This window comes from Pelophylax lessonae (genome assembly GCF_965119305.1).
Source record: "Pelophylax lessonae genome assembly, chromosome: 8".
Taxonomy (NCBI): Eukaryota; Metazoa; Chordata; class Amphibia; order Anura; family Ranidae; genus Pelophylax; species Pelophylax lessonae.
The window spans coordinates 99,625,300-99,651,325 of record NC_138775.1 but is presented as its reverse complement, the minus strand read 5'-3'; the positions used below and the strand labels follow the sequence as shown (position 1 = coordinate 99,651,325).

The 26,026-nt window shown below is 44.6% G+C and overlaps 1 protein-coding gene across 3 annotated transcripts in view; it reads right to left on the bottom strand.

Moving 5' to 3' along the window:
• MGAT3 (beta-1,4-mannosyl-glycoprotein 4-beta-N-acetylglucosaminyltransferase) overlaps positions 1-26,026 on the bottom strand; it is a 143,777-nt gene that overhangs the window by 21,868 nt on the left and 95,883 nt on the right. Inside the window, exon 1 of one of the 3 annotated variants that reach the window (XM_082265036.1) lies at positions 13,001-13,103. The exons of 1 other annotated variant lie outside the window; for it this stretch is intronic. In XM_082265036.1, coding sequence (XP_082121162.1) covers positions 13,001-13,062 — 62 coding nt within the window. In that variant the 5' untranslated portion in view covers positions 13,063-13,103. Of the gene's footprint in view, positions 1-2,514; positions 2,624-13,000; positions 13,104-26,026 lie in introns of those variants that run through there. One more of the 3 variants, XM_082265038.1, reaches the window with a different exon arrangement.

The following is a 26,026-nucleotide window of genomic DNA, read 5'->3' as shown; positions in this document are numbered from 1 at the left end:
TTAGGCACCGGTCACACTTGCCTCTCCGTCGGCGGACTCCGTTTTTCTCAGCGGGGGGTCGATCAGCCAATCCCCCGCTGAGCAGGAGGATGGCAGCTCTGTCTCCGCACTGTGTGTGGAGACAGAGCTGTCAGGTCCCCGCTGTTCTCTATGGGGGAATCGGATGAGAATGGACCGCCTGCCCGTTCTCATCCAATCCGCCAGACGGATGAAAAATAGGGTTTCCATCCGTCCAGATTTGACGGACAGGATCAGATGTCAGCGGACATGTCTCCACTGACATCCGATGCCCCATAGAGATGCATGGGGCATCCGTTCAGATCCGCCTGAAAAACTGACAGGAGGATCTGAACGGTCCACAAGTGTGAAAGGGGCCTTAATCTCACTTGAAACCCAGAGTAATGCTGGCCCGACACTAGCCGAAAAATCGTTTGAAAATCTGTCATTTGGTCCGATCGTTCCTTTTTCGTCCAGTTAATGGGCACAAATAGAAAATCGTTTTGAACTTTTCAGAGCCGAAAAATCGAAGGAATAGTTTGGAAAATTCTGCCGAACGAACGATAAAGTGAAAGGTTAATGTGTTTCTCAGCCGAACTGTTTGCACGAGGTATGTGACAAACTGGACCAAAAACGTCCATTGAACGATTTATCATTCGAAATTCGGTCATTACACGATGGCACAATCGTTTGCTCTCACGGCCAATTTGTTTTTCGAAAATGAGTTTGAACGATTTTTCAGCTAGTGTATGGCCAGCTTAAGGGCCTTCCTGCTGGAAAGTCAACAACCATCCTTTCACCCTGTATATGGACTGTCTATATGAAGTATTGCTAAAATATTCTCAGACATCCCAACCTGCAAAAACTCATTTCAGGGAGGTGGCAAAATCATTTCAGGGAGGTGCCCCCCCCCCCCTTTCTATTTTAACACATCCAGAGAATAATTAAATTAAATGTAATCAGTATAACTGGTCACTGGTGCTGGTACTGGACTGGTCACTGGTACTGGCCTGGTCACTGGTACTGGCCTGGTCACTGGTGCTGGTACTGGACTGGTCACTGGTACTGGCCTGGTCACTGGTGCTGGTACTGGCCTGGTCACTGGTGCTGCTCTCTTGTCTGTGCTGGCCTCTAGGTTTAGGTTAGGTCAGAGTTGGTCAGTGTTGTGGCTGATGATCCAGCGCACACCAAAATACCTCGAGTGGAAGATGTGGCTGAAGTAGAGAGCAAAGCCGCTGCTTCCTCTCTGCCGCTCCTCCCCCAGGCAGAGTATATGTGATCATATCACTCTGCCTGTGAGCCGGATCTACAGCGGCTCCATCGGGCGTTCTTACTCTCACTGCACAGGCGCTGACACTCTGCATCGACATCTCCTGACTGTGACCGGGATATTGCCCTGAGCTCGTGGGTGTCCGTGAGCTCAGGGCGGAAAGCGGGAGTCTCCTGCGACTTGCCGGAAACTTGAGAGGTCTGTATTTTAGTAATGTTATTCACCCATCTGGTCTAAAGAACTTCAATAAATGGAATTATAATTGTAGATTGCTAGCCTCCCCCCTAACACCACTGTAGATTTCATGCAAGATACTTTACATTGTATTGGTCCCACAGAAAAAGCTTTAGCCCTGCACCATGATCAAAGCATTTGGCTAAATTGGAAGTAAAATAGATGTAATCTGTTACTCCAAAAACAACCATCCTGACATAGTTTACAAGGTATAGTGCATAGTTTCCAACATTTAAAAAAAATTTCCAGGGACACTTTGCAGCACAGCTATCAATTACCACACCCACTTCCCTGAAGCTCCGCCCACTCTGCATAATTAATCTCGCCTATTTATCAGATTATAGAGTCTACTCAATATAGAGAGAAATACAGGAAATTAAAAAGGGAATTTCAACCTTAAAGCCACAGTAGCAGAGTTGTAATAATTCTCCCATTCAGCTGCACTACTTCTGCATAACATTTACGGGCAGCCCGATTACCAGGCACTTCCAGGGACAATGTAAATTACCTGGGACAGGCTCCTATTTGCAGTTGGCAAGTATGATAGTGTGATGTGAGTCAGGGAAAAAGGTGAACTGTCACCCCCCTTAACATGCTCTATTTACTGCTTGTGGAATTTGGTTGAGGTCAGCGTCTGCATCTTATAACAATTAACCATTTGCACAAAATACAATATCCTGAGAACGCTATGCAGTTAATATAAGTAATAGTATCAACAACATATATGTAATAACATCAAGAATTTGGATGTTTTTTTCCATTTAATCTCCATATTTACATGCAGACTATGCTGTGAAAAGGGTTGGGGTGACATAAAGCATGCCAGCTAAAGCGATACCTGAGCAATTGCAGCAAAATATATAAAAGATGGTCGTTGTAAGCAATGAAATCACATTTGAAAGTGCCCTAGTTTATCTCAACCCCAACCTGTCACTTTTGCTGAACCCTTTACTCTGCATGTAAATGTGGAGAAAAGCATAAATAAAGGAATGTGGCCAACATTAGACAATTACCTGCATAAAGAGAGCAGAAATTACCCATTTTCCTTGACAGTGGCCCTTTATTATTATGCAGAAATTTCCTTTAACACCATCCAGTAGTGCAGGGTGACAATACTGTACTCAGAGGCGTGTGGGTGATATTTTCTACATGTCTCAGGAAGCTGTGTGTATGTATGTAGGGGGCGGGGGGTGGGGACTCAGGAAGTAGGGTGTATATATACAAACACACTCTCTCCCTATATCTAGCTATCTATCTATATATATCCTTCATTCTCTATATCAGCACTGTCCTGTCACATGTAGCTCAATCCTCCTATGCACAATTCGAGAAGTCATTAGTGTAATACAGACAGTATAGAAGGTTCACTCAACAACTGGCACAAAACTATTGTCTAATGGGACCTGCATCTCAGATCAAAGGTAGCCACTTTGGCTGCTTGATATTTCTGCATGCTGCTACTACATAAGGCTGCTTTCAAGCACTTTCGCTTTAACCACTTTACCACCGGAGGATTTTGCTGTCTTACGTCCAGGCCACTTTTTGCGATTCGGCACTGTGCAAATTTAACTGACAATTGCGCGGTCATGCAACGTTGTATCCAAACAAAATTTACGTCCTTTTTTTCCCACAAACAGAGCTTTCTTTTGGTGGTATTTGATCACCTGTGCGATTTTTACTTTTTGCGCTATAAACAAAAAAAGAGCGACAATTTTGAAAAAATAACAATATTTTTCACATTTTTTTAACCACTTAAGCCCCGGAAGATTTTACCCCCATTCCGACCAGGGGGTATTTTGCGATTCGGCACTGCGTGACTTTAACGGACAATTGCGCGGTCGTGCGACGATGTACCTAAACGAATTTGGCGTCCTTTTTTTCCCACAAACAGAGCTTTCTTTTGGTGGTATTTGATCACCTGTGCGATTTTTTGATCACGCGCTATAAACAAAAAAAAGAGCGTCAATTTTGCAAAAATAGCAATATTTTTCACATTTTTTTATATGAAATTCCCCAAAAAAAAAATTTAAAAATCAAAATTTTTTTACTTTTTCGGCCAATTTGTTTTATGCTACCTATGTTTGGTAAAAAAAAAAAAAAAATCGCAAAAAGCGTATTTTGATTGGTTTGCGCAAAAGTTATCGCGTTTACTAACAAAGGGAAAGATTTCTGTCATTTTTGTTGTTTTTTTTTTTAACGTGTAATGGCGGCGATCTGCGATTTTTTTTGCGGTACTGCGACATTGGGGCGGACAGATCGGACCCTTGACTGACATTTTTGACACTTTTGGGGTTACCAGTGACATTTCTACAGTAATCAGTGCTATATATATGTACTGTTACTGTAAAAATACACTGGTAGTGAAGGGGTTAACTTTATTTGGGAGGGAGGGGCTGTGTGTATCCCTAGGGGCGTGCTTTCTACTGTGATTGGCTGGGGCTTGAGCTGTATGGACACTGATCAATGGATCTACATACTAGATCCGAGTGATCAGTATCCTAACAGCAAGGAGAATGACAGGCAGCTTGTTTACACAGGCTGCCTGACATTCTCCCTCTCCCCCGCCGATCGCCGAGTGACCGGCGGACATCGGGTCCGCCGGTCACACGCGCGGGGGGGGTCCGTGACCACGCGGGAGCGCGCCTCCGGGGGCGCGCGCTCGCTCCCTAGACCCTCACAAGCTAGTGACGTAGCCCTACGTCACTTTGCCTGTGAGGGGCTGACTGCCGACGTAGATCGGCGTTAGGCAGTCGGCAAGTGGTTAATATGAAATCCCCCCCCCCCCCCCCAAAAAAAAAAAAAAATGTAAAAATCTAATTTTTTTTTATCATTTTAGGCCAATTTGTTTTCTGCTACATATTTTTGGTTAAAAAAAAAAAAAAAAAAAAATCGCAATAAGCGTATTTTGATTGGTTTGCACAAAAGTTATTGCGTTTACTAACTAAGGGAAAGATTTCTGTCATTTTTGGTGTTTTTTTTTTAACGAGTAATGGCGGTGATCTGCGATTTTTTTTGCGGGACTGCGACATTGTGGCGGACAGATCGGACCCTTGACTGACATTTTTGACACTTTTGGGGGTACCAGTGACATTACTACAGTAATCAGTGCTATACATATGCACTGTTACTGTAAAAATGACACTGCCAGGGAAGGGGTTAATTTTTATAGGAGAGGGAGGGGTTAATGTATGCCTGGTGCTTACTGACGTGTGTGGGGGGAGGTGACTTAGTGACACAGGGACAGATCGCATGTTCAGCTATGCTGAACCCTGCAATCTGTCCCTGCCTGTCACTTAGGAGATCCGCCCCCTTTGTTTACACAAGCAGGCGGATCTCCACACTCGATTCCCTGTCGATCGGGGAAGAGCAGCGGTGATCACCGCCGCTCCTCCCCTGGCCCGACTCCCGCTGTAACTGAATACAGCGGGAGCGAGCCTCCGGCAGCGCGCGCACATCGCCGAGAGAGGGGAATGTCTGGTGACGTAGGTCTACGTCGCCAGACGATAACGAACCACTTTGCCGCAGTACAGTCAACGTGACTGGTCGGCAAGTGGTTAATAAAAGCACCTGTAAAGCTCAAGAAAAATGCTTCCCTTTAAAACCAATGAATGTGTTTACACTGGAGTGGTGCACTTACGTTGCAGTGAAAACAAATCCTGCTTGTAGCATAACTGGAGCAGGTTTGGGGAGGCAAAAATAACGCACTTTCCCATAGAAAACAATAGAAAAATAGGATATATTGTAATCACATGTTATTAAAAAATATCTTTTTTCAATCTGCAGCCGCTGTAATTTTCTGAAAATGCAATGCATACCTGGAGGTGTCCTGTACACAGAATGTGTACAGAACAGAATGCCCCCCCCCCCAGAAACATAATTTTCTGCTGGTTTAATTGGACACTCATATTGGCCCACGGAAGGTAGGTAAGCTACATCCCATAGGTACTGTTCATACTGCTAGGAAGAAAACAAGCGCCATCTAAGTGTAGCACATCAGGTATCTATAAGCAAATAGTGTGATAGTACTCACAAAATTCATGTGTGATAAAACATTGGAAAAGCGCTGTGGTGCATGTCCCCCTGCGGCTAGGGATCCATCAGGATGGCCTCGGCGGCTACGGCTGGCAAGGATGCGGCCGGTGGACAACGGCACGTCCTGTGTACAGCGATGTGTCCGCCCAGCCTAACGTGACATTCACTTCCGGGTGCAGGGGGGGGGGGGTTGCTGTGCGGACACATCGCTATATACGGGATGTGCCATCGTCAACCAGCCGCATCCTTGCCAGCCGTAGCCGCCAAGGCCACCCTGACGGATCCCTATCCACAGGGGGACATGCACCACAGCGCTTTTCAATGCTTTATCACACATGAATTTAGTGAGTACTATCACATTATTTGCTAATAAATACCGGATGTGCTACACTTAGATGGCGTTTGTGCTTGTTTTATTGGCTTACTGATTTTTCCCAGAAGTCTGCCTAAGATACAAGTCAGATTTAAGGCATCCCTCAGAACAAAAATGTCATTTTTGGTGAGAAACTCCCAATAGGAACGCATCTAAAGGGATGCAGGCCCAGCAGCTTTCCTCATTAATGCTCTGCAGGTGCACAGCTGGTTGATAATTATTATTACCACTCCCATTAGACCCACCCAGCACAGAGGAACAAACAATGATTTCTTCAGAGCCGGTTCACACTGAGGCGACACGACTTCGGGGGGCGACCTGTGAAGTCATGTGCACCGCGACTTCGGCGCGACTTGCAGGGACTTCACATAATGGAAGTCTAGGCAAGTCGCTCAGAGGTCGCCCCAAAGTAGTACAGGACCCTTTTTCTAAGTTGGAGCGACTTGTGTCGCTCCTATTAGAACGGGTCCTGTACTACTCAATGGGCCGCGACTTGTCAGGCTGACAAGTCACGGCAGTGTGAATGGGCTCTCAGAATAACAAAAGGTAGCAATCTGCAACAAAGTTTGGTATAATTGTTGCAATGATAAGGGGAATGTTTTTTTCGTCAACAAAAGTGGAGTTACGCTTAAATTGAACTGAAGTTAGAAGCTGATTGGCTATCATGCACAGCTACACCAGATTTTGCCTTCTTCAGTTTATAGCAAATCAATCCCAAAGTGTCCACGTTCACCTTGGTCAAATCATAGCCAATTGCACCGTCCGAATGGGTGCTATGCCGACTTTGCGGCATTGCAATGATTCCCAAAAGTCGTTTCTGTGCTACTTTTGGTGACCTTTGGGGGCGATTTTAATAGACCTCTGTGTATGAACCCGCACAGATGTCTGTGAAATCGCCCCTGAGGTCTGACTGAAATGCCCGCTTGAAATTGTGCGGGTTCAGCTAAACTCACACGATTTCAAAACGGCCTCAGTGTGAACCTAGGCAAAAAACATACAGGACCAGTTGTTCTACCCACATATTCACCCCATGTAGCACAACAAATTGATTTTCAGGTCCCATGCCAAGTAGTTGCCACGCTGCAGATTGAACACAGGGGATTGTTCGCTCAGTTCAGGGAATTCTCAATGAATGCAAAGTGTTGGATGAGATGGAGAGACGGCCTGTGAAATCACAATTTCCACAACCTTTAATCAGAGAACAACTTGCATGCACTGAGAAAGGTGTAAAGCATTCTGTAAATAGTGCCCGTGCCAGGTGAGCAACCCTATTATCACTGCAAGGCAGCCGCTTGGCACAGGATCAAGAACCAGCGGCAAACACTGTGTCTATTACAGGGATTTCCAGCTTCTACAGGGATTGGCCAGGTATGACACATGCATACTTACATTGCTCCAAGCCAGACTGATTTATCTATGAAAAAAAGTCACGCTTTACAAAATTTACAAAATTTTTTAAACCACCCCACTTCGTCGTGAACTCGCGCACGAAAGAAAATGTATACGGAAGTCGTGCCGCAAAAAAAAAATAAATATATATATATGTTTGGTGATTCTAAGTAATTTTCTAGCAAAAAATACTGATTTTAACTTGTAAACAACATGTGTCAGAAATGGGCTCGGTCCTTAAGTGGTTAATGATTGTCCCTATGTTTTTGTCCTCACCAAATCCATTCAAAACTTCCATTCTTCATTGAGTTTTGCTGACTACTGCAATACTTTTTGTTTTAAAAACTTTGGGGACAGAAGTATTTTTAGCAGCCAACAAGCTTCCAACCGCCATTTCCACAGTCCTGGTATGAATATTAAGTAAGGATTCTGTCTTGTTGTTATGGGCAACAAAAATATTCCCATTTGCACTTTCCATATATCAGCTTCTGAACTGAACTGAAATTCATAGCTGCATATCTTCTTCTAGGCCAGTGGACCTCCACTCCGGCTCTCGGGGCCCACTAACAGGCCAGGTTTGCAAGATAACTAAATTACATCACAGGGGATCTCATTTGCTGCTCAGTGATTGCAGTATTCTAGTCTGCATCTCCCCAAGGTAATATCTAAAATGTGGCTTGTTAGTGGGCCCCGAGGACCGGAGTTGAGGACCACTGTTCTAGGCCAACAAGAAATCCATCCATATATGATCTAATTCTTGTGAATAACTGTGCGGTCTACAAACACTTGTTAGGCTTGGCCTTGGACCTAGAAGCAGTAGTAAAGTCCGCTTTGTGATTTTTACCTACAGGTAAACCTATAATAAAATGAATGTCTACTAAACATGCACTGTGTAGGAGATATTCGCCTTGAATGACGCCAGTGACGTCACCGGCGTATGCGCTCTGAAGATCCTGCATAACATGGAAGAGACTGGGGGCGCCGCTGGAGGGCTTAGTTCTAAGGTTAAGTATTTCATATTGTGCTAGTATGCGATTCATACTATTTTTTTTAAACTGCAGCAGTTTACTACCATTTTAAATCAGAGCTACACCCACAAAGAAGTTCCGCTTTAAGGCGTCCTCCTCGCCTCTCTTCACCAAATGTCACACACACATAATAGGTTGAACTGGATGGACTGGTGTCTTTTTTCAACCTCACTAACTATGCAACTAATGTTTGAGATTATACGGATAGTTTTAACGTCATGCTACTGAGTAAGTCAACCTTCTGGTTTTGAGGTTTCAGCACACAGAAAATTAGGTGACCGCCACAAAATTGTAAAAATGCTCAACAGCATTTGAGGATAAGCAAACGAGAATGAAGATTAAAGTGGTTTCCGCAGACCCTCTTTATGCATTTTAGAGTAAAAATAATTAGACCTTAGACCTAGAAGATGCTGTACACGGCCCCTGTCAAGACAGCAATGAGGTTCAACACTAACTAACCACTTAACCAGCGACATAAAGGTATGCTGCTAGACTTCAAGTGGGCAGCCATCATCCAGTTTATAGAGTCAACAGTGAGCTCTTGTAAAAGCGATCCTAGCAGCTAACTAGCCTAGTTGGATTGGTTTTATAAGCAGCGGGACGGGATGCCCCCTCTGCAGCTTAACCGGGATCTCCAGTCCGCAGAGAGCCAAACAATGACCAGATCAGATTTGTTTGGCTCTCGGCTATTGTAGGAAGCAAAGAGCTATTCCCCCTCCTCCTCCTCCTCTCTGTACTCTTGCCGGAAAAAAAGAAAGTTGAGCTGGCCTCCGGACCGCAACCTGCCAACCGATGTCAAGGACTTGCCGGCAAGGGCACAGAGAGGACCAGAGAGCTGGAGGAGGTGCGCGCATTGCTCTCTGCCTCCTTTATACACAAGAGTTGCCCGTGGGCTCTCCCTTCTGTTGACAGTTAACAGACTCAGATCTCAGGAAGGAGAGGAGCTGGGGGGGTGGGTCATAAAAGTACAACTCACACCTTCTCCTGGCTTTCTCCCCTCTTAGCTGCTGTCACTACTGCAGGGAAAGAATGTGTGCTAGAAGGGGGGATTTGGGGGGGGGGGGGTATATGTGCTATGTGGAGGATTCGAAAGCAGGGTGGGGCTGTGCTAGGAGAGGGGATTTTGGGGGTAATTGTGCTAAGGGGGGGGGGATTTGAGAGTAGGTGGAGAGGTTGTGCTAGGAAAAGGGATTTTGGGAGCTTGTGCTAGGTTGGGGGATTTGTATGTGTGGGGGTTGTGCTGGGGGGGGGGGGATTTGTACTAGGAGTGTGGGGGGGGGGGGCTATGAGGGTGATTTGGATGGGGGGGAATCGCGCAAAAAAGCGTGTGTGCTCAGTGCACCTCCTGGTGTGAAGAAGCCCTCAGACTGGTGTGCCCGGGAGGTTGTTCATAAAGGGTGCCTTGGTTGTAAAACAAATAAAGGTTGAAAAACACTAATTTTAGACCCCATATCTCTCTCCATAAAGGGTATCTGTCACAAGGGATGTTTACATTCCTTGTAACCACAATAAAAAAAAAAAAAAATGTGACCGTGTAAAAATAATACATACACGTCAGTCCCACATACACGCAAACAGGAATCATCCCACACAGGCAGTATCACCACGAACTTCAGATCATGGGCAGTAACTCTAGCACTAAACCTCCTGTGTAAATCTAAAAGTGGTAACCTGTAAAGGCTTTTAAAGTGTCACCTATGGATAGAAAAATTGACCTTGCTTGTTGCCACTGCATGGGCGTGCGCAGTTTTAAAGCATGGTATGTTTGGTATCTATTTATTCTGCGTAACATCTTTTATATTTTACCAAAAAATTGGGGGGGTTTTTGCATTAAAATTCAAAAAAGTGTATTTTTAAAAAAAAAAAAAAAAAAAAAATAGCATTTGAAAATACGCTGTGCAAATACCATGTGACATTTGCAAAACTCACCATTTTATTCTCTATGGCCTCTGCCTTAAAATATATATATAATATTTGGGGGTTCTAACTAGTTTTCTAGCAAAAATACTGATTTGTACATGTAAACAAAAGTGTCAGAAAAAGGCCTGGAGGTCAAGTGGTTAGAAAAGAAAGGAAGGTTTAAAACCCACTTTTTTCCTCTCTTTGTTGATGTGTTTTTGGGGGATTCTTCCAGTCCCGGAGGAGCAACAGAAAGTGAGATGAGAGGAACAATTGTCTTTATTGGAAGACTTAAGCCTCGTACACACGCGTCGAAAAATCGGCAGGGAATTTTTGTCCGACGACCGATCCGCCGATTTTCGGCTTGTTAGTATGATGCTTCCGACAACCGACTCCGACTTTTCGGCCGAAAAAAAAATCTGGTGTGCAGGCTATAAAATTTTTATCCACCGTCAAAACACGTACGGTTTTCGTGCAGTCAGTACAGATTTCGACAGGGAAAAATCTTATGAGCAAGACTAGGCATGCTCAGAGAAGAAAGAACACAAAAAAAGCAAACCAACACATGACATCACTTCTGAAGTAGAATTCTGTCGGCCGACAAAAGTCCAGTGCAGTCTAGAGCACATTCCAAACAACAAAACACCACTCTGGACAAAAGACGGACGACAGGTCGGCGGATATTCGTTACATGTGTACTAGGCTTTACCCTCACCCTCAGCTTTGGAATTCAACTTCTGTCTCGATGACAATCACCAAGACAAATGCAGTGAATCTACTCAGTGGGGACACATACAGCAATAAAAGTCGTCAGAAGTTCTAACCTTTCCCTATCACTAGTTTAGTCCTAACTTTAGTAAAGTAAACATTAGAACTCAGATCAGAAAGCAATGATATGTTTGTGCTCTGGCACCTTTTCTCAAGCTCCAAGTAAAGTGCATGGAGAGGTAATGCATCTGTATTCTCAGTGCTAAAAATGACTCATACTGCTTCAAAAGTAGCTGGTGTACCTTTTTAAGCTTTAAGCCCCTTTCGCACAGGTGGACCGATCGGGTTTGCCTGTCAGTCTTTTAGGCAGACCCTATCGGACTATCCATTGCCTTCTATGGAGCGACGGATGAAAAAGGACATGTGCTCGTTTACGTCGGACAACATTCGATCGGATCCTATCCACTAAAAACAGACGGATGAGGGATCTGTTCCCCTGTTCAGATGACAATCAGATGGTCTGTTTACATCCAACCGCCCATAGAGGAAAGCGGACTGTGTCCGTTCTGCATAAGTGGAATGGCACGGACTTGTCAGCTCAGCAGGCGGATCTGCTGGCGGAGTCCACCCATGTTAAAAACCCCTAAGCATCGACCTACAGGTGCCTGGGTGCTCATATGTAAACAAGCACGATTTATTACTACAAAATGCTCAAATGTGTAGTAAATTAAAAATGGTAAAAGCCAAGTTCTATTTGGTTTTGAAATGGCCACGCCAGATTGATGTTAAAAGTGCTGTGATAGTGTCTATAAAACAATTGATTGTCTAAATAAAGCACTTGTGCCAACTTTCTAATCTGAAAGCAGCATTAAAGTATACACCATTATCAGAGCGGTGTAAACAAAAACGTTCTGTAGCTAACAAATTCAGTTTTGTTCCAACATTTTTGGCACGAGTAGAGTAAGCACGATTGAATATAGTGCCCCACCACCATGCGACAAAAAAATTGGTATGCACCACTCTTAGTTTGTCATAAGAAGTGCAAATGAAGCAGGCATTTCGAAACTGGCACTTTTTTTTGGCACGCAGCAGTCATTCATTAAACCCAGAGGAGTTGCTTACATATCCACAAGGGTTGTGCTCAGGTATTTTCAGATCCTAGTCTGGACCTACCAGAGCAATCCTGCCAAGAAGCTGTCACCTCTACTGGGTCATACGCGGGCGAGGCATTGTCCACCCTGCGCATACTGTACACAACAGAGAAGGGTACCTGCGGCTACAGGATAAGGAATGCCTTGGCTGCTTATGATTGGAAAAATACAGATGACAGATTCCTGGTGGGATGGCTCAGGTGGATTTGGATTAGGATCCAAACATGCCTGAGCTCTACCCTAATTGTCTAGGAAGAAATTTCCCATGCATATCTTTCCATCATACAAAAACACACTTTTATGAATGCAAAGCGCAACACAGACAAAACACAAGTCACAGTTCAAAACTTATGATTTAAAAAGGTAAACAGATGTGACTGTTTTTTGTGAAATGAACAGTGGAACCCATATTAAAAAACAAAAAGAAAAACATACACACCCGAAGTTCTACATTCTCAAAAAGTTCACGGTTTCTGGTTACAAAAACACGCAAACTTCACCAGAGTGCAACAAGCAGTACGCGGCAACCAGTATACAACCATCAGGTAATACCTTTACATTTGACACTCAAAAGTGTAACTGTGCAAATCAACGCAACAAATAAAACACAACATGGAAAAGATGTAATGAAATAAATTTCACAACTCACAGTTAAGCTTTGCTCATTTAACAAAGGTCTTCCCTGCACGAGCAGTTGAACTCCAAACCTGTACAACAATTTAACATATCTATTATCTAAAAAATGTTTTAACATTACAGGATTTTAACGACCATTGCTATCACATATTAACTTAAGCACAATACTAAAGCATGCTCATCCTTGGTAAGCTATTCAGCCGCACCCTACATACTTACTATATGCCTAATGATTTAGCTTGTTTGAGCTTAACCTTCAAGCACGCAATAAGGTGATATTTACCTGAGACACAGCATGTCCATGGCACATTCACAATACCTCTCCAGCTTAACTCTGTGAATCATATATGAAACATTACTTCTCCTTTGGAAAGATAAATAGCCTATTCTCTTTATCATGGCAGCCTCCTGTCATTTTTCTTCATTTTAGAAACACTTCGGATGGGTTGGAGGCATAAGAGCAGAGTAGGGGAAAGGGGGTGGAGGTTTTACTTAGCGCTGGTTTTATGGCCATAATGGGTTCAAAAGGCAATCAGATAGTTATGCTATAAGAGTTTAAAGTTCCAACTGCTCCTAGCAGGTAATTCAATGTCAGAGTGAAGTTGTATATCAACTGAAGGGCAGAGACACAACAGCACATGGTTAGCTATTTCTCTGTTGGTTATGGCTGTAGCCAGGTAACCTCTTAGGAGTTTGGTGGTTCTCAAACACAGGTGAAACAGATGAGATCAGCAATAAACTCTTCCCTCATTTAACCATGCTGCTGCCATTTGTCTCACTCCAGAAATAAACATATAGATAGAGTTTTCATTGGAAGACTTAAAGCGGTTGTATCCCGCTTTTTGAAACTTTTACCTACAGGTAAGCCTATAATAAGGCTTACCTGTAGGTACAAATAATATCTCCTAAACCGGCATGGTTTAGGAGATATTTACAGTGCATGCAGCCGCTCTCGCGAGCGGCGCATGCGCTCTGAAGGTCCGGGGGGACCTTCAATTAATTTGCCGGGAGCTTGCCGGAAAATCACTCCCGCATGCATGCGCGGGAGTGACGTCATCGCGGCTCCGGCCAATCATCGCGCCGGAGCCGTCTCTTCCGGCCAATCACCGCGCCGGAGCTGCCGAACCCGGAAGAGACGGCGAGGGATCATGGCAGCGCCCGCAGCGATGTCCGGGGGTCCGTGTGGGGGCTTCGTTTTAAGGTAAGTTACACATAATGGGCTAGTATGCGATGCATACTAGCCCATTATGCCTTTGTCTTGCAGGTTTTTTTTTTTTTTTTTTCCTAGGGTTTACAACCGCTTTAATGCCTCGTACACACGCATCGATTATTGGCCGGGAATTTTCGGCCAACGTCCGATCGGCCGATTTTCGGCTTGTTAGTATGATGCTTTCGACAACCGACTCCGACTTTTTGTCCGAAAAAAATCTGGTGTGCAGGCTATAAAATTTTTGTTGGCCAACAACACAACGGCCTATTTTCCGTCAGTCAGTACAGATTTCGGCAGACAAAAATCTGATGAGGAAGTCTGGGCATGCTCAGAGAAGAAAAAACACACGGAAAGTAAACCATCACATGACATCACTTCTGAAGTAGATTTTTGTTGGCCAAGAAAATTCGTGTGCAGTCTAGGCACATTCCAACCAACAAAACACCAATCTGGACAAAAGCGGACGATCGGTCGGCCAATAATCATTGCGTGTGTACGAGGCATTAGAGTTTTCATTGGAAGCCGTTAGGCTGGGTTCACATTAGCTGCAGCCGCGGCTCACAGCAGGGGGTCTGGTGCGTCCCTGTTCAACGTTTCAGGTGTGAATCAGGTCCAAATTTTTGGCTGAGTTCGCACCTGAAACAGACCAGAAGACACACAGGACCCTTCTGCAATCTGAATCACGGCCACCCTGGAGCTGTGTGAACTGGTTCCATTGAGAGCCAGTCACACTCGCCTGTCATGCAAATTGGATGCGGATAACCCCGCATCCAATTTGCATCAGTGTTAACCCAGCCTTTAAAGGTAATGCTGCCAAGGAACATCAGCGACCAGAGTCTGAGCCAGAAGCTGGTCCAGGCATTTGGGTGGATCCCAACCATATGGTTCAGATATTTTCAGGGCCTGGAGCAGGTCTGTAATGTTAGCCAACAGCGGCTTTAGCCCGCTGTCAGATTTAACCACTTAAGCCCCGGAGGATTTGGCTGCTAAACGACCAGAGGGCATTTTGTGATTCGGCACTGCGTGACTTTAACGGACAATTGCGCGGTCGTGCGACGCTGTACCGAAACGAATTTGGCGTCCTTTTTTTCCCACAAACAGAGCTTTCTTTTGGTGGTATTTGATCACCTGTGCGATTTTTTGATCACGCGCTATAAACAAAAAAAGAGCGTAAATTTTGCAAAAATAGCAATATTTTTCCTTTTTTTATATGAAATTCCCCCAAAAAAAAATGTAAAAATCAAAATTTTTTAATATTTTCGGCCAATTTGTTTTATGCTACCTATGTTTGGTAAAAAAAAATCGCAAAAAGCGTATTTTGATTGGTTTGCGCAAAAGTTATTGCGTTTACTAACAAAGGGAAAGATTTTTGTCATTTTTGTTGTTTTTTTTTTTAACGCGTAATGGCGGCGATCTGCGATTTTTTTGCGGTACTGCGACATTGCGGCGGACAGATCGGACCCTTGACTGACATTTTTGACACTTTTGGGGTTACCAGTGACATTTCTACAGTAATCAGTGCTATACATATGCACTGTTACTGTAAAAATGCACTGGTAGTGAAGGGGTTAACTTTATTTGAGAGGGAGGGGCTGTGTGTGTCCCTAGGGGCGTGATTCTAACTGTGATTGGCTGTGGCTTCAACTGTATGAGGAGTGATCAATGGATCTACATAGTAGATCCATGTGATCAGCTCTCATACAGAGAGGAGAATGACAGGCAGCTTGTTTACACAAGCTGCCTGACTATCTCCCTCTCCCCCGCCGATCGCAGAGTGGCCGGCGGCGATCGGGTCCGCCGGTCACGCGCGCGGGGGGGTCCGTGACCACGCGGGAGCGGGAGCGCGCCTCCAGCGGCGCGCGCTCGCTCCCTAAACCCTCACAGGCGAGCGACGTAGACCTACGTCACTTTGCCTGTGAGGGGCTGACCGCCCACGTAGATAGTCGTGCGGCGGTCGGCAAGTGGTTAAGCACGTCATAGGAGTGCAGAATGAAATGCACTCCTATGATCCATTGGAGAAGTACAGCCAAAAAATCTTTGGTTTACTTCTCCTTTAAATGAAAATAGTGCAAGTACCCGATCTTGATTTGGTATCAGGCTCTTGCAATCATCTATACAGCAGCACTCAAGAAATGGAGAAGGAGGGACAGGACTGGTAGCCAATCACGTGTTGCATTAAAATGTGCTGACAAGGAACATGCTGATAGGTGAAGACATTGCGCATAGGGATGACCTTATCAGGTGGCTCTGAGGAAGAGGCTGAACCTCGAAACGCGTCAGCCGTCATCTCATCGGATTGTGGACTAACTTATGGACTACTCCTAACACTGGAGCAACTGAGCTTGATATGATCTTTTTTCACCTGTGTTTGTGAGTAGCCATTTTATATGTTGCATGAATAAAGCCTATTATTGAGGATAATGTGCTAGGTCGGTGCGCCCTTTCTTTGGTTCTCTTTGCCTCTAGTACCGTTGGACTACCCCAGTCAGTTTTGGGCAGCAAGACCTTAGCCATCTGAGACGCCAGTTGTGAGTCCCATAGGGAGTGTGGTCGGGGAGCTTGGATTCTAAGCGCAGGAGAAGGGTGGTATCACCTTATTGTTTTGGAGCAGACATTTACAAATATTGGAAATAGAAGGACAGAAATACAAATTACGCTAAACAGGTAAAACTACTCCCATATATGTATTTCATCTGTGAATTTAGCCGTTTGCCTGGAGATAAGCTTAAGCCCACGTTCACATTGGGCCGATTTGACATGCGATTTGAAATCGAAGCCTATTGCCCGGAAACGGCACCTTCCAAATCGGTGCGGCGCCGACATTGTGGCGCTGCACTGATTCCCAAAAGTAGTTTCTGCAATACTTTTGTCGACTTCAGGGGCGATTTCAATAGACATCTGTGCATGAACCCGCACAGATGTCTGTCAAATAGCCCCCAAAGTCAGACTGAAAATGCTGGTTTGAAATCATGTGAATTCAGCTGAACTCGCACAATTTCAAACCCTCCCTCAGTGTGAACGCAGGCTTAAAGTGATATTAAAGACATGTCCGGCGCTAGGAGGAACGAACTAAGTAGAGGGCATACATGACTGGGTGAAAGGGGAACTGAGCAGGAAAGGTCAAGTGGGGGACAAAAGTTGGTGGTCTGTGAGGGTACTTACCTTATTGATCAGTGGTATGGGTAGGGGGTGGAGTGGTTGATGTATAGCTTCAGGGTAGGAGGGGTCAGGTCAATCTTGTAGGAGAAAGCGTGGAAGAAAGTCCCTCCCTCCAGCCCTATTGTTTGTTTTTTCAGTGGGGGGAATTCTTTTTGCTGGGGGGGATGTCTTTTTTCATTTTTTAAGGGTGGTGGTTTGGGGTCCTTGACAGGGGTTTATCAAACTGGTTTTTGGGCAAAATGGTGGGGACCCATCCGAGGTATGGCGTCCTCTAATTGGTACAGGTGGGTGTCTGAGGTCGGCTGGGTTAGTCTCCGAGGCGGTGCTTAGCGGCTGGGGACGTGACTAAGCCAAATGGTGACGCAGACACAAAAGTTGGTTAATATGGTACTGTCAAGGACCTACAAACAAGATTAATCTGGGTTATTGTTATATTGTTATTTCAGTGTTTGTTATTTAATAAAAGGCCATGTTGGCCATTTTAACTCCAAGTATTAGGCCCCGTTCACATTGCCGCGATCCGACTTGGGGGGGGCGACCTCGGAGCGGCCGCCACGGACTTCATAACATTGAAGTCTATGGCGGTCGCCCCAAAGAAGCTCCGGACCCTTTTTCTAAGTCGGAGCGACTTGTGTCGCTCCTATTAGAACGGGTCTGCAGCTTCCCTATGGAAGGCGACCTACGGCGACCTGTGAGGTGACCAGGTCGCCTCACAGATCGCCTTAGTGTGAACGGGGACTTAGTAGCGTGTTTATTTAATAGAGTGGTAAGTTTGGTAGGGGGTATGGGGAATAGGAGGTTTCAACTAGTAGTACAGCACGGGAGCTCTGATCTACCCAGATGAAGTATTTTTTCATAAAAAAATACTAATATAACTTACATGCATTAGCTGTTTTTTTCCATATATATTTCCTCCTCTGAGTATACTTTTTAAACTGTCCCCAGCTGCACTGACACACTTCCATTCATGTACCGCCAACACCTATGGAGTTTCATAGAAGTCTCCCGCCTGCTTTCAACCACAACTGTACGTGCAGCTGTTCAAATCACCGCACTCACAACCACCGAGAGCAATACGCACAGAGCAAAAGCCTCGTCTCTCCTCCTCCTCCACAGCGATGACTGACAGCAGCTCTGCCCCTCAAGTGCTGCCTGTTACTTTCTACATTTTGATGTTGCTACATATTATCAAGATCTGTGTAGCTCAAGACTGCAGCTGTTCTAAGGCCCCTTTAACACAGGCAGACTGTTCAGATCTGCCTGTCCGTTTTTTTGGTGGATCTGAACGGATGCCCCATGCATGTCTATGGGGCATCAGATGTCAGCGGAGACATGTCCGCTAACATCCGATCCGATCCGTCAAATCTGGACGGATGGAAGCCCTAGCTCTGAAAGCTCTGTTTCCGCACACAACGCAGAGACAGAGCTGCCATCCGCCTGCTCAGCGGGGGATCGGCGGATCGATCCCCCACTGAGAAAAACTGAGTCCGCCGACGGACTCTACAGTGTGAAAGGGGCCTAAGAAATACTGGAGCAAAATCAGAGCTGTTGCCCACTGAGGCAAATTTGGTTCTATTCACTTTCAGGAAAAATAAAATAAGAATGCTCATAGGCATTGGCTCCATTTTCTAGGTTGCCCTGCTACAGACTCGAATGTGTGGATGGGGGACTCGGGTCAGTTTTTTTTGTTCAACCCTCTGGCCAGCTGTAGTTAACTGGAAGTAAAGATGCGCACACTCTTAGCTGAGGGAAGGGGAGGATGGTTGGTGTTATAACCCCTGTTGTTTGTTTTTTGCCATCTGTGCCCCTTTTGGGGCGATCTCCCTTCCCTTTCTGTCCCATAGCCAGAACAGGAAGTGAGAAGTAATCCCTCCAAAGTGAGAGAATCCCTGTTTGCTACCAAAAAGAGTTCACATTGGAAGATTTCCCTCCTCTTCCTGTTCTCGTGACCATTCAAAATTTGGAATTTTCTTTCACTCTCAGTGATAATGATCACCAGGACAAATAGAGGGAATTAATCTTCCTAACGGGGACCCAGATAGCAATAAAACCCCACACATGTTCCTTCAGAGCCCTGTGCGGTGAACAGCGGCAGCTCCCGCACACCTGCACTAGAGTGACATCATTGTGGCTCATCCAATCTAAAGACCGGAGCCTGCCAACCCGGAAGGAAGACCGGGAGAAGATGGAAGCCCTGTTGGTGGTGACAGTGTGCCGCTGGAGGGCTTCGTTTTAACCACTTTACCGCTGCTCACTAGAGCTCTACTGCGGCAAAGTGGCTCGATAACGTCTGGCGACGTAGACCTACGTCGCCAGACATTCCCCCGCCGGAGGCTCGCTCCCGCTGTATTCAGTCACAGCGGGAGTCGGGCCAGGGGAGGAGCGGCGGCGATCGCCGCTGCTCTTCCCCGATCGTCGGGGAATCGAGTGTGGAGATCTGCCCGCTTGTGTAAACAAAGAGGGCGCATCTCCTAACAGGCAGGGTCAGATTGCAGGGTTCAGCATAGCTGAACCTGCGATCTGTCCTTGTGTCACATAGTCCCCTCCCCCCACACACGTCAGTAAGCACCAGGCATACATTAACCCCTTGATCACTAATAAAAATTAACCCCTTCCCTGCCAGTGTCATTTTTACAGTAACAGTGCATATTTATAGCACTGATTACTGTAGTAATGTCACTGGTATCCTCAAAAGTGTAAAAAATGTCAGTCAAGGGTCCGATCTGTCCGCCGCAATGTCGCAGTCCCGCAAAAAAAAATCGCAGATCGCAGCCATTACTCGTTAAAAAAAAAAAACACTAAAAACTACAGAAATCTTTCCCTTAGTTAGTAAACACAATAACTTTTGCGCAAACCAATCAAAATATGCTTATTGCAATTTTTTTTACCAAAAATATGTAGCAGAAAACAAATTGGCCTAAAATGATAAAAAATTTTGATTTTTAAATTTTTTTGGGGGGGGGAATTTCATATAAAAAAATTTGAAAAATATTGTTATTTTTTCAAAATTGTCGCTCTTTTTTTGTTTATAGCGCAAAAAGTAAAAATCGCACAGAGGATCAAATACCACCAAAAGAAAGCTCTGTTTATGGGGAAAAAAAGACGTAAGTTTCGTTTGGGTACGGCGTTGCATGACCGCGCAATTGTCGGTTAAAGTCGCACAGTGCCGAATCACAAAAAGTGGCCCAGACGTAAGACAGCAAAATCCTCCGGTGGTAAAGTGGTTAAGGTAAATTTCACATAATGTGCTAGTATGCGATGCATACTTGCACATTATAACCTTGCCTTGCAGGTTTTAAAGAAGAAAAAAAATCTGTCAGTTTACCACCGCTTTAAGGACAACAATTAAAAATGATGAATGTATAAGGTTAGTTCATGTAACAGATTCACTGTATGGATTCCTTTTTAGTTTCACTTAATTGAATTGATTTTATTTTTGTGCACATTTAAATGCAGACCAGGCTGTCCAGTAAAAGTGACTTACTATTGTTAAGTGAAACCACCTGCCCAAATAATGATCTTATAGTAAGGTATGTGGGAAAGAAAGAGGCAGAGCCGCAGCTAGCAACCAGGAGGCTAATTAGCTCTTGCACCCCATTTTTAGGGATCTTTTGAATGTCCTATATAGGTGGCTGCCATGCATGCCTTGTATAATGCCATTAGATAGCGCTTGCATTGCATTATGGGATTTGGCAGGCATGTCAAGTAATTGTCTTTCTAAAAAATCAGAATCTGCATATAGATTTAGTAAGCTTCTGGGGCACAGCGCAGAAGAATTTTAAGCTTCTAGCTGTAAATACTGCCACCTGTATACACACAAAATGCACTGGTTTTCACTTAGCTGTTTCTGTTATTGCTAGTTCGGTCAAAATGTATTTTTTGTGCCTTTAAAATATTCTTTCAGGCAGGGTGAGAGTGATTATAGCTTAATGATCACATTGCACTAGTTTGACAGTTGCTTACAATATAAAAAAGACCACACTCATGAGACAACATTTTAGCAGATCCAGTGTAATAACATCTGAAAAAAAAATGTACAAAGGTTGTAACCCTTACCTAATCAATAAAAAATAGATAAAATTTGGGAATTAGAGAGCTGAATCACTGTGCTAATAATGGAGTTTGCAACCCCCATTATGTTACTGATTTGCACATCAATGCCTGAAGGCAGGAATGATAAAGAGGTCAGCCCACCTCATGCCAATATTTTGGTGGGTTGAAACAACTAATGCCTTCTTACACCTCTGGGGAACGCCAATGATGAGATCTCTCAGCTTATGTCACTTCATTCCACAAGCCATTGAACAATATTCTTGTTATGTCCATAAGATAACAGAAAAGGAAAACTATGCATCTGATAGAAGTCTCTGAGAATCTCTGCAGCAGTTATTTGGCAGTATGGCCCCTTCAAAAGGGCCTGCCCCAAACTCAAGAAATTCTTGCCACAAATTCCATAATTTTACCAATAAATGTAGTAGCACTTTAAGAACCCGTTGCTATATCTGTGACAGATTCTTAAAGAATCACTGGCAGTTTGCATATTAGCAAACTGGTAGTAATTAGGACCAGCTCTCAGTTGATGTACAAAGGTACGCCAGTTCTCAGAATGGGACACTTGGCGCAGGGAAGCTGTCATTAAGCTGTCGGGTGGGAAATTCTCTGTGCTCAGTGTGGCTTCTCCCCACACAGAGCTATGACTGCTGAGCAGGAGTGAGGTTTCAATTACTACACAGCTTTGAAGGTACTGGGAGACGGCAGGTACAAGAATGAGTGAGGAGAAGCCCCACTGAGCACAGTAAACACTAAGCCTGGGTTAACACTACTGCAATGTCAGACATCGCATGTGATTTGCACCGCTTTGCTGTGATGTGATGTCTGTGCAATGATAATTCAGCCATACAGTTGTATGCCTGAACCCGCATTGAATTCGCACAAAAATAGAGAAGGAGCCTTTTTTTTACCCCCCGCACTGGAATCGGATCACATGGGTGTACCAAACAACTTATATTGGGATAGTGGGACGGGCATTCTAAAGCTAACTGATGCTGGGGGGGGGGGGGGGGGGGGACTAACTGCGATTGACATCACCAGTGACCCTAATACAGTGATCAGTGCTAATAATATACACTGTCACTGTATTAATGACACTGACTGGAAAGGGGTTAACATCTAGGGTGATTAGCGGCTAAATGTGTGCCTAACAATGTGTAATGTGTGTATTATGTGCTGCTTTTTACTACAGATCTCTTTGTTTCTTATCCCTGCTTTGTAGAGAGATCGTTCCCTTTGTACACAGTTCTTTGTTGATTGTAAACACAGAGCTCTGGGCTCTGATTGCACACAGCCGATCAGCAGGTTCCGGCCATTAATCATTGGCTCACACTAGCTGACAGACTTCTGCTGTGTACAATCACAGCTGATGTCAGCCGGTGAGACGCGCATGCGTGCACCCTAAATCCAAATGTAGGCAGCGGCGTACAGGTACGTCGCTTTACCTGTGCGGGCCACCTGCCCACAGTACAATACATGAACAATATATATGAAGATGAGCCAGTAGAGGCAGGGTAGATTTGCTACCACAATGACTCTGCATAATTGTTTAATAGTTTTTGAGGTAAGGTATCAGCCACACAGGCAGTCATTTCTTTTCAATAATGTGGCTGATTCACAGGCTTGCATTGTAAGAAGAAGTAAAGAGAACTATTGATTAGCACTGCAAAGAAGAAAACAAACTGTGTTTTCAATAAGTGATCTTAAGTGCATATATAATCTGGTTTTACAAAGAATTGGATAAGATTAGTTATATCATGCTGATCTCTTTTACATGCTTATCTAAAAAAAAAAAAAAAAGTCCTAGCAATTATATTACCTTTTTATTTCAGTATTAAAGTAAACTTCTAATGCCTGCAAACTAAAGGAACGCTGATGCTGGCACCCTAGGGGCCACATTCTACCTTCATATTGCCTACTAGACTCTACAGTGTGCTTGCTAGTCCCCCAAAGACCACTGACAAATGCCAATTTTCTGAAAAGATAGGCATGTGCCAACACTTGGCAGTACTCTGGCCTAAGGATAAATGTGAATGTGTGTTCCAAGCTACTAAAGCCTCGTACACACGCAAGGATTGTTGGCCGACCGATCGGCCGTCTTTTGTCCAGTGTTGTGTTGGTTGAAATGTGCTCTAGACTGCACATGAATTTTCTCGGCCAACAAAAACCAACTTCAGAAGTGATGTCATGTGCTGGTTAACTTTCTGTGTGTTTTTTTCTTCTCTGAGCATGCCCAGTCTTGCTCATCTGATTTTTGTCTGCCGAAATCTGTACTGACTGACGGAAAATCGGCCATTCTGTTGACGGCCAACAATGGAAAATCGGCCGTTCTGTTGACGGCCAACAAAAATTTTATAGCATGCACACCAGATTTTGTTCGGCCGAAAAGTCGCAGTCAGTTGTCGGAAGCATCATACTAACAAGCCGATAATCGGCCGATCGGACGTTGGCCGAAAATTCATGGCCAACAATCGTTGCGTGTGTACGAGGCTTGAGTTTGGACTTTGCAGGGAGCTCTATTGGCATACTGGAGAAACAGGTGGATATTGTAAAGGTAGGATGTGGCAATTTAGGGTGCCCACTATCCCGAATCTGCATTACTTTTGTTCTGCTGCTGATGTTCCATTTTATAAAGTTACTTAAGGGCTCTTTCACACAGGCGATCCGATCAGATCCGCCTGTCAGTTTTTTAGGCGGATCTGATCGGATCCTCCATGCAGCTCTATTGGGCAGCGGATCTCAGCGGAGACACCTCCGCTGACACCCGCTGCCATCCGCATCCGATCCTGTGCGTGAAATCTGGACGGATGGAAACCCTATTTTTCCATCCGTTCAGTAATCGGAGCGGAGCGGATCTGATGAGAGCGGACAAGCGGTCCGCTCTCATCCGATCCCCCATAGAGGGCAGCGGGTGCTGAGACACCTCCCTCTCCGCACTGCAAGCGGAGACGGAGCTGTCACCCGCCGGCTCAGCGGGGATCGCGGATCGATCCCCGCTGAGCAACACGGATCCGCCTACGGAGGCGGACCGTGTGAAAGAGCCCTTATAGTTTCTTGCCAACATCAGCCAGAATACCTACCCACAGGCTCTACACAGAATACTCTACAGATTGTATGTGATTTATGTATGTATGTTTATTCTAGATGGTAAACATGAAATCTGTTATGCCACTGTATTTCTCCTTCTTCCTAGAACACTATAAAGTATAATTCAGTTATGAGAATTAACACGCAAAAAACTGTGTCAAAAAATAATACCTAAATAGAAATAGTGGTATAAAGTGTTCAAAAATATAAATTAAACTGCAAAAGATTTCCTGGTTTGCAAAATCATGAATTCACTGTTTCCATAAATGTACATCACAAAAATAAATATTAAAAACTGCTTCTTGCACAACATAGATAATGTATTGCACACACAAGGGTATAAAAAGCATCCATGAAAATCCTTTCTGTGTCCTGTTCTCCTAAAGTGTTAAGGGAGGGTTATAACCCCTGTCAGTTTTTAGAGAGATTTCCTTTCACTTCCTGTTCCATTGTCAAAGCAAGGAAGTGAGAGGAAATTCCTCCAAAACAGGAACTAAAGGAATCCTGGGGTATCACCAGGGCCACCAAAACTAGTTTCCAAATTGAAAGATTTCCAGTTGAAAGTAGTTGAAATTTCGCAATCAACCTGTAATCTTTTACATTATCAGGGATTGAGTCCCTATTGTGAGAGGAACCGTTAGAGAAACCTCTCTCCGGCATTTACAAGGCCATTCAGCACACAATACACAATGGTCTTGATAAGCTTTTGTCCCATTGGCGCGTAGAGGTCCCGGAGCTGGATTCAGAGGATTGGGAGGACGTTTGGAAATATCCAATGCAACACATATCGGCCACTGATAGGTTAATACAATTTAAAATTCTTCATAGAGTCTACCTCACTCCCCAAAGACTACATAAGATTTTTTCCCTCACACTCATCTACAAGCTGGCACTGTTCTGAAGACCCTGCCACATTCTTACATGTTTTTGGGGTTTTTCCCAGGTATGACTATTTTGTGCATTTGTTCTGTTACTACAATTTTGGTACCCTTATCCATTGACGTTTACATATTGGGTCTAGTCCACCTACTAGCTACCTCCAGGGCCATCAGATAGTTAATAGGCCTCTTATTATTTAAAGCTTGTAAGTCTATACCCCTTAAAATGGAAATCTCCTCGGACCCCTACTTTAGACCTCTGGAAGTCCGTTGTTAATAAAACGATACCATACCACGTTAGACTAATTTAACTCAGCATACTGTGGGAGAGTTGACTCCTGACATCTGCTTGAAGCATATCAGCAGTTTCGAGTAACATTGCCTTAGTGCCGGTTCACATTTATGCGATGCAGGAACGCTGTGAATATACAGCATGTTCCTGCATCGCATCCGCACCCCTGGCAGTTCACACTGCCATATGCGATACGCTGGGGGTGTCAATTAAAAATTAACGACACCCCCAGATCAGAACGCATGGTGTGAACCACCATGCGATCCGATTCTGCTGCGGACCAAAAAAGGGTCCTGTGCGTGTTTTAGTGCGATTGCGGTGCAAATTCAGCCATAAAAACTGTATGGCTGAATTTGTACCGCACAGACATCGCATGTGATTTTAGGAGCAGTGTGCTCCGAATTACATGCGATCTCCGTGATCGCACAAATGTGAACCGGTACTTAGGCTTGGTTGCTAACTATTTAAGTTTTGTGTACTTGCTTTGTTTTTGTTTTTCTGTTTTCTCGAGCCTGAGGCCCCATTCACACTGGGGCGATCTGACTTCCAGGGGCGACCTCCGAAGTCTATGACGGTCGCTCCGGGTCGCCCCAAAGAAGCTCCGGACCCTTTTTCTAAGTTGGAGCGACTTGT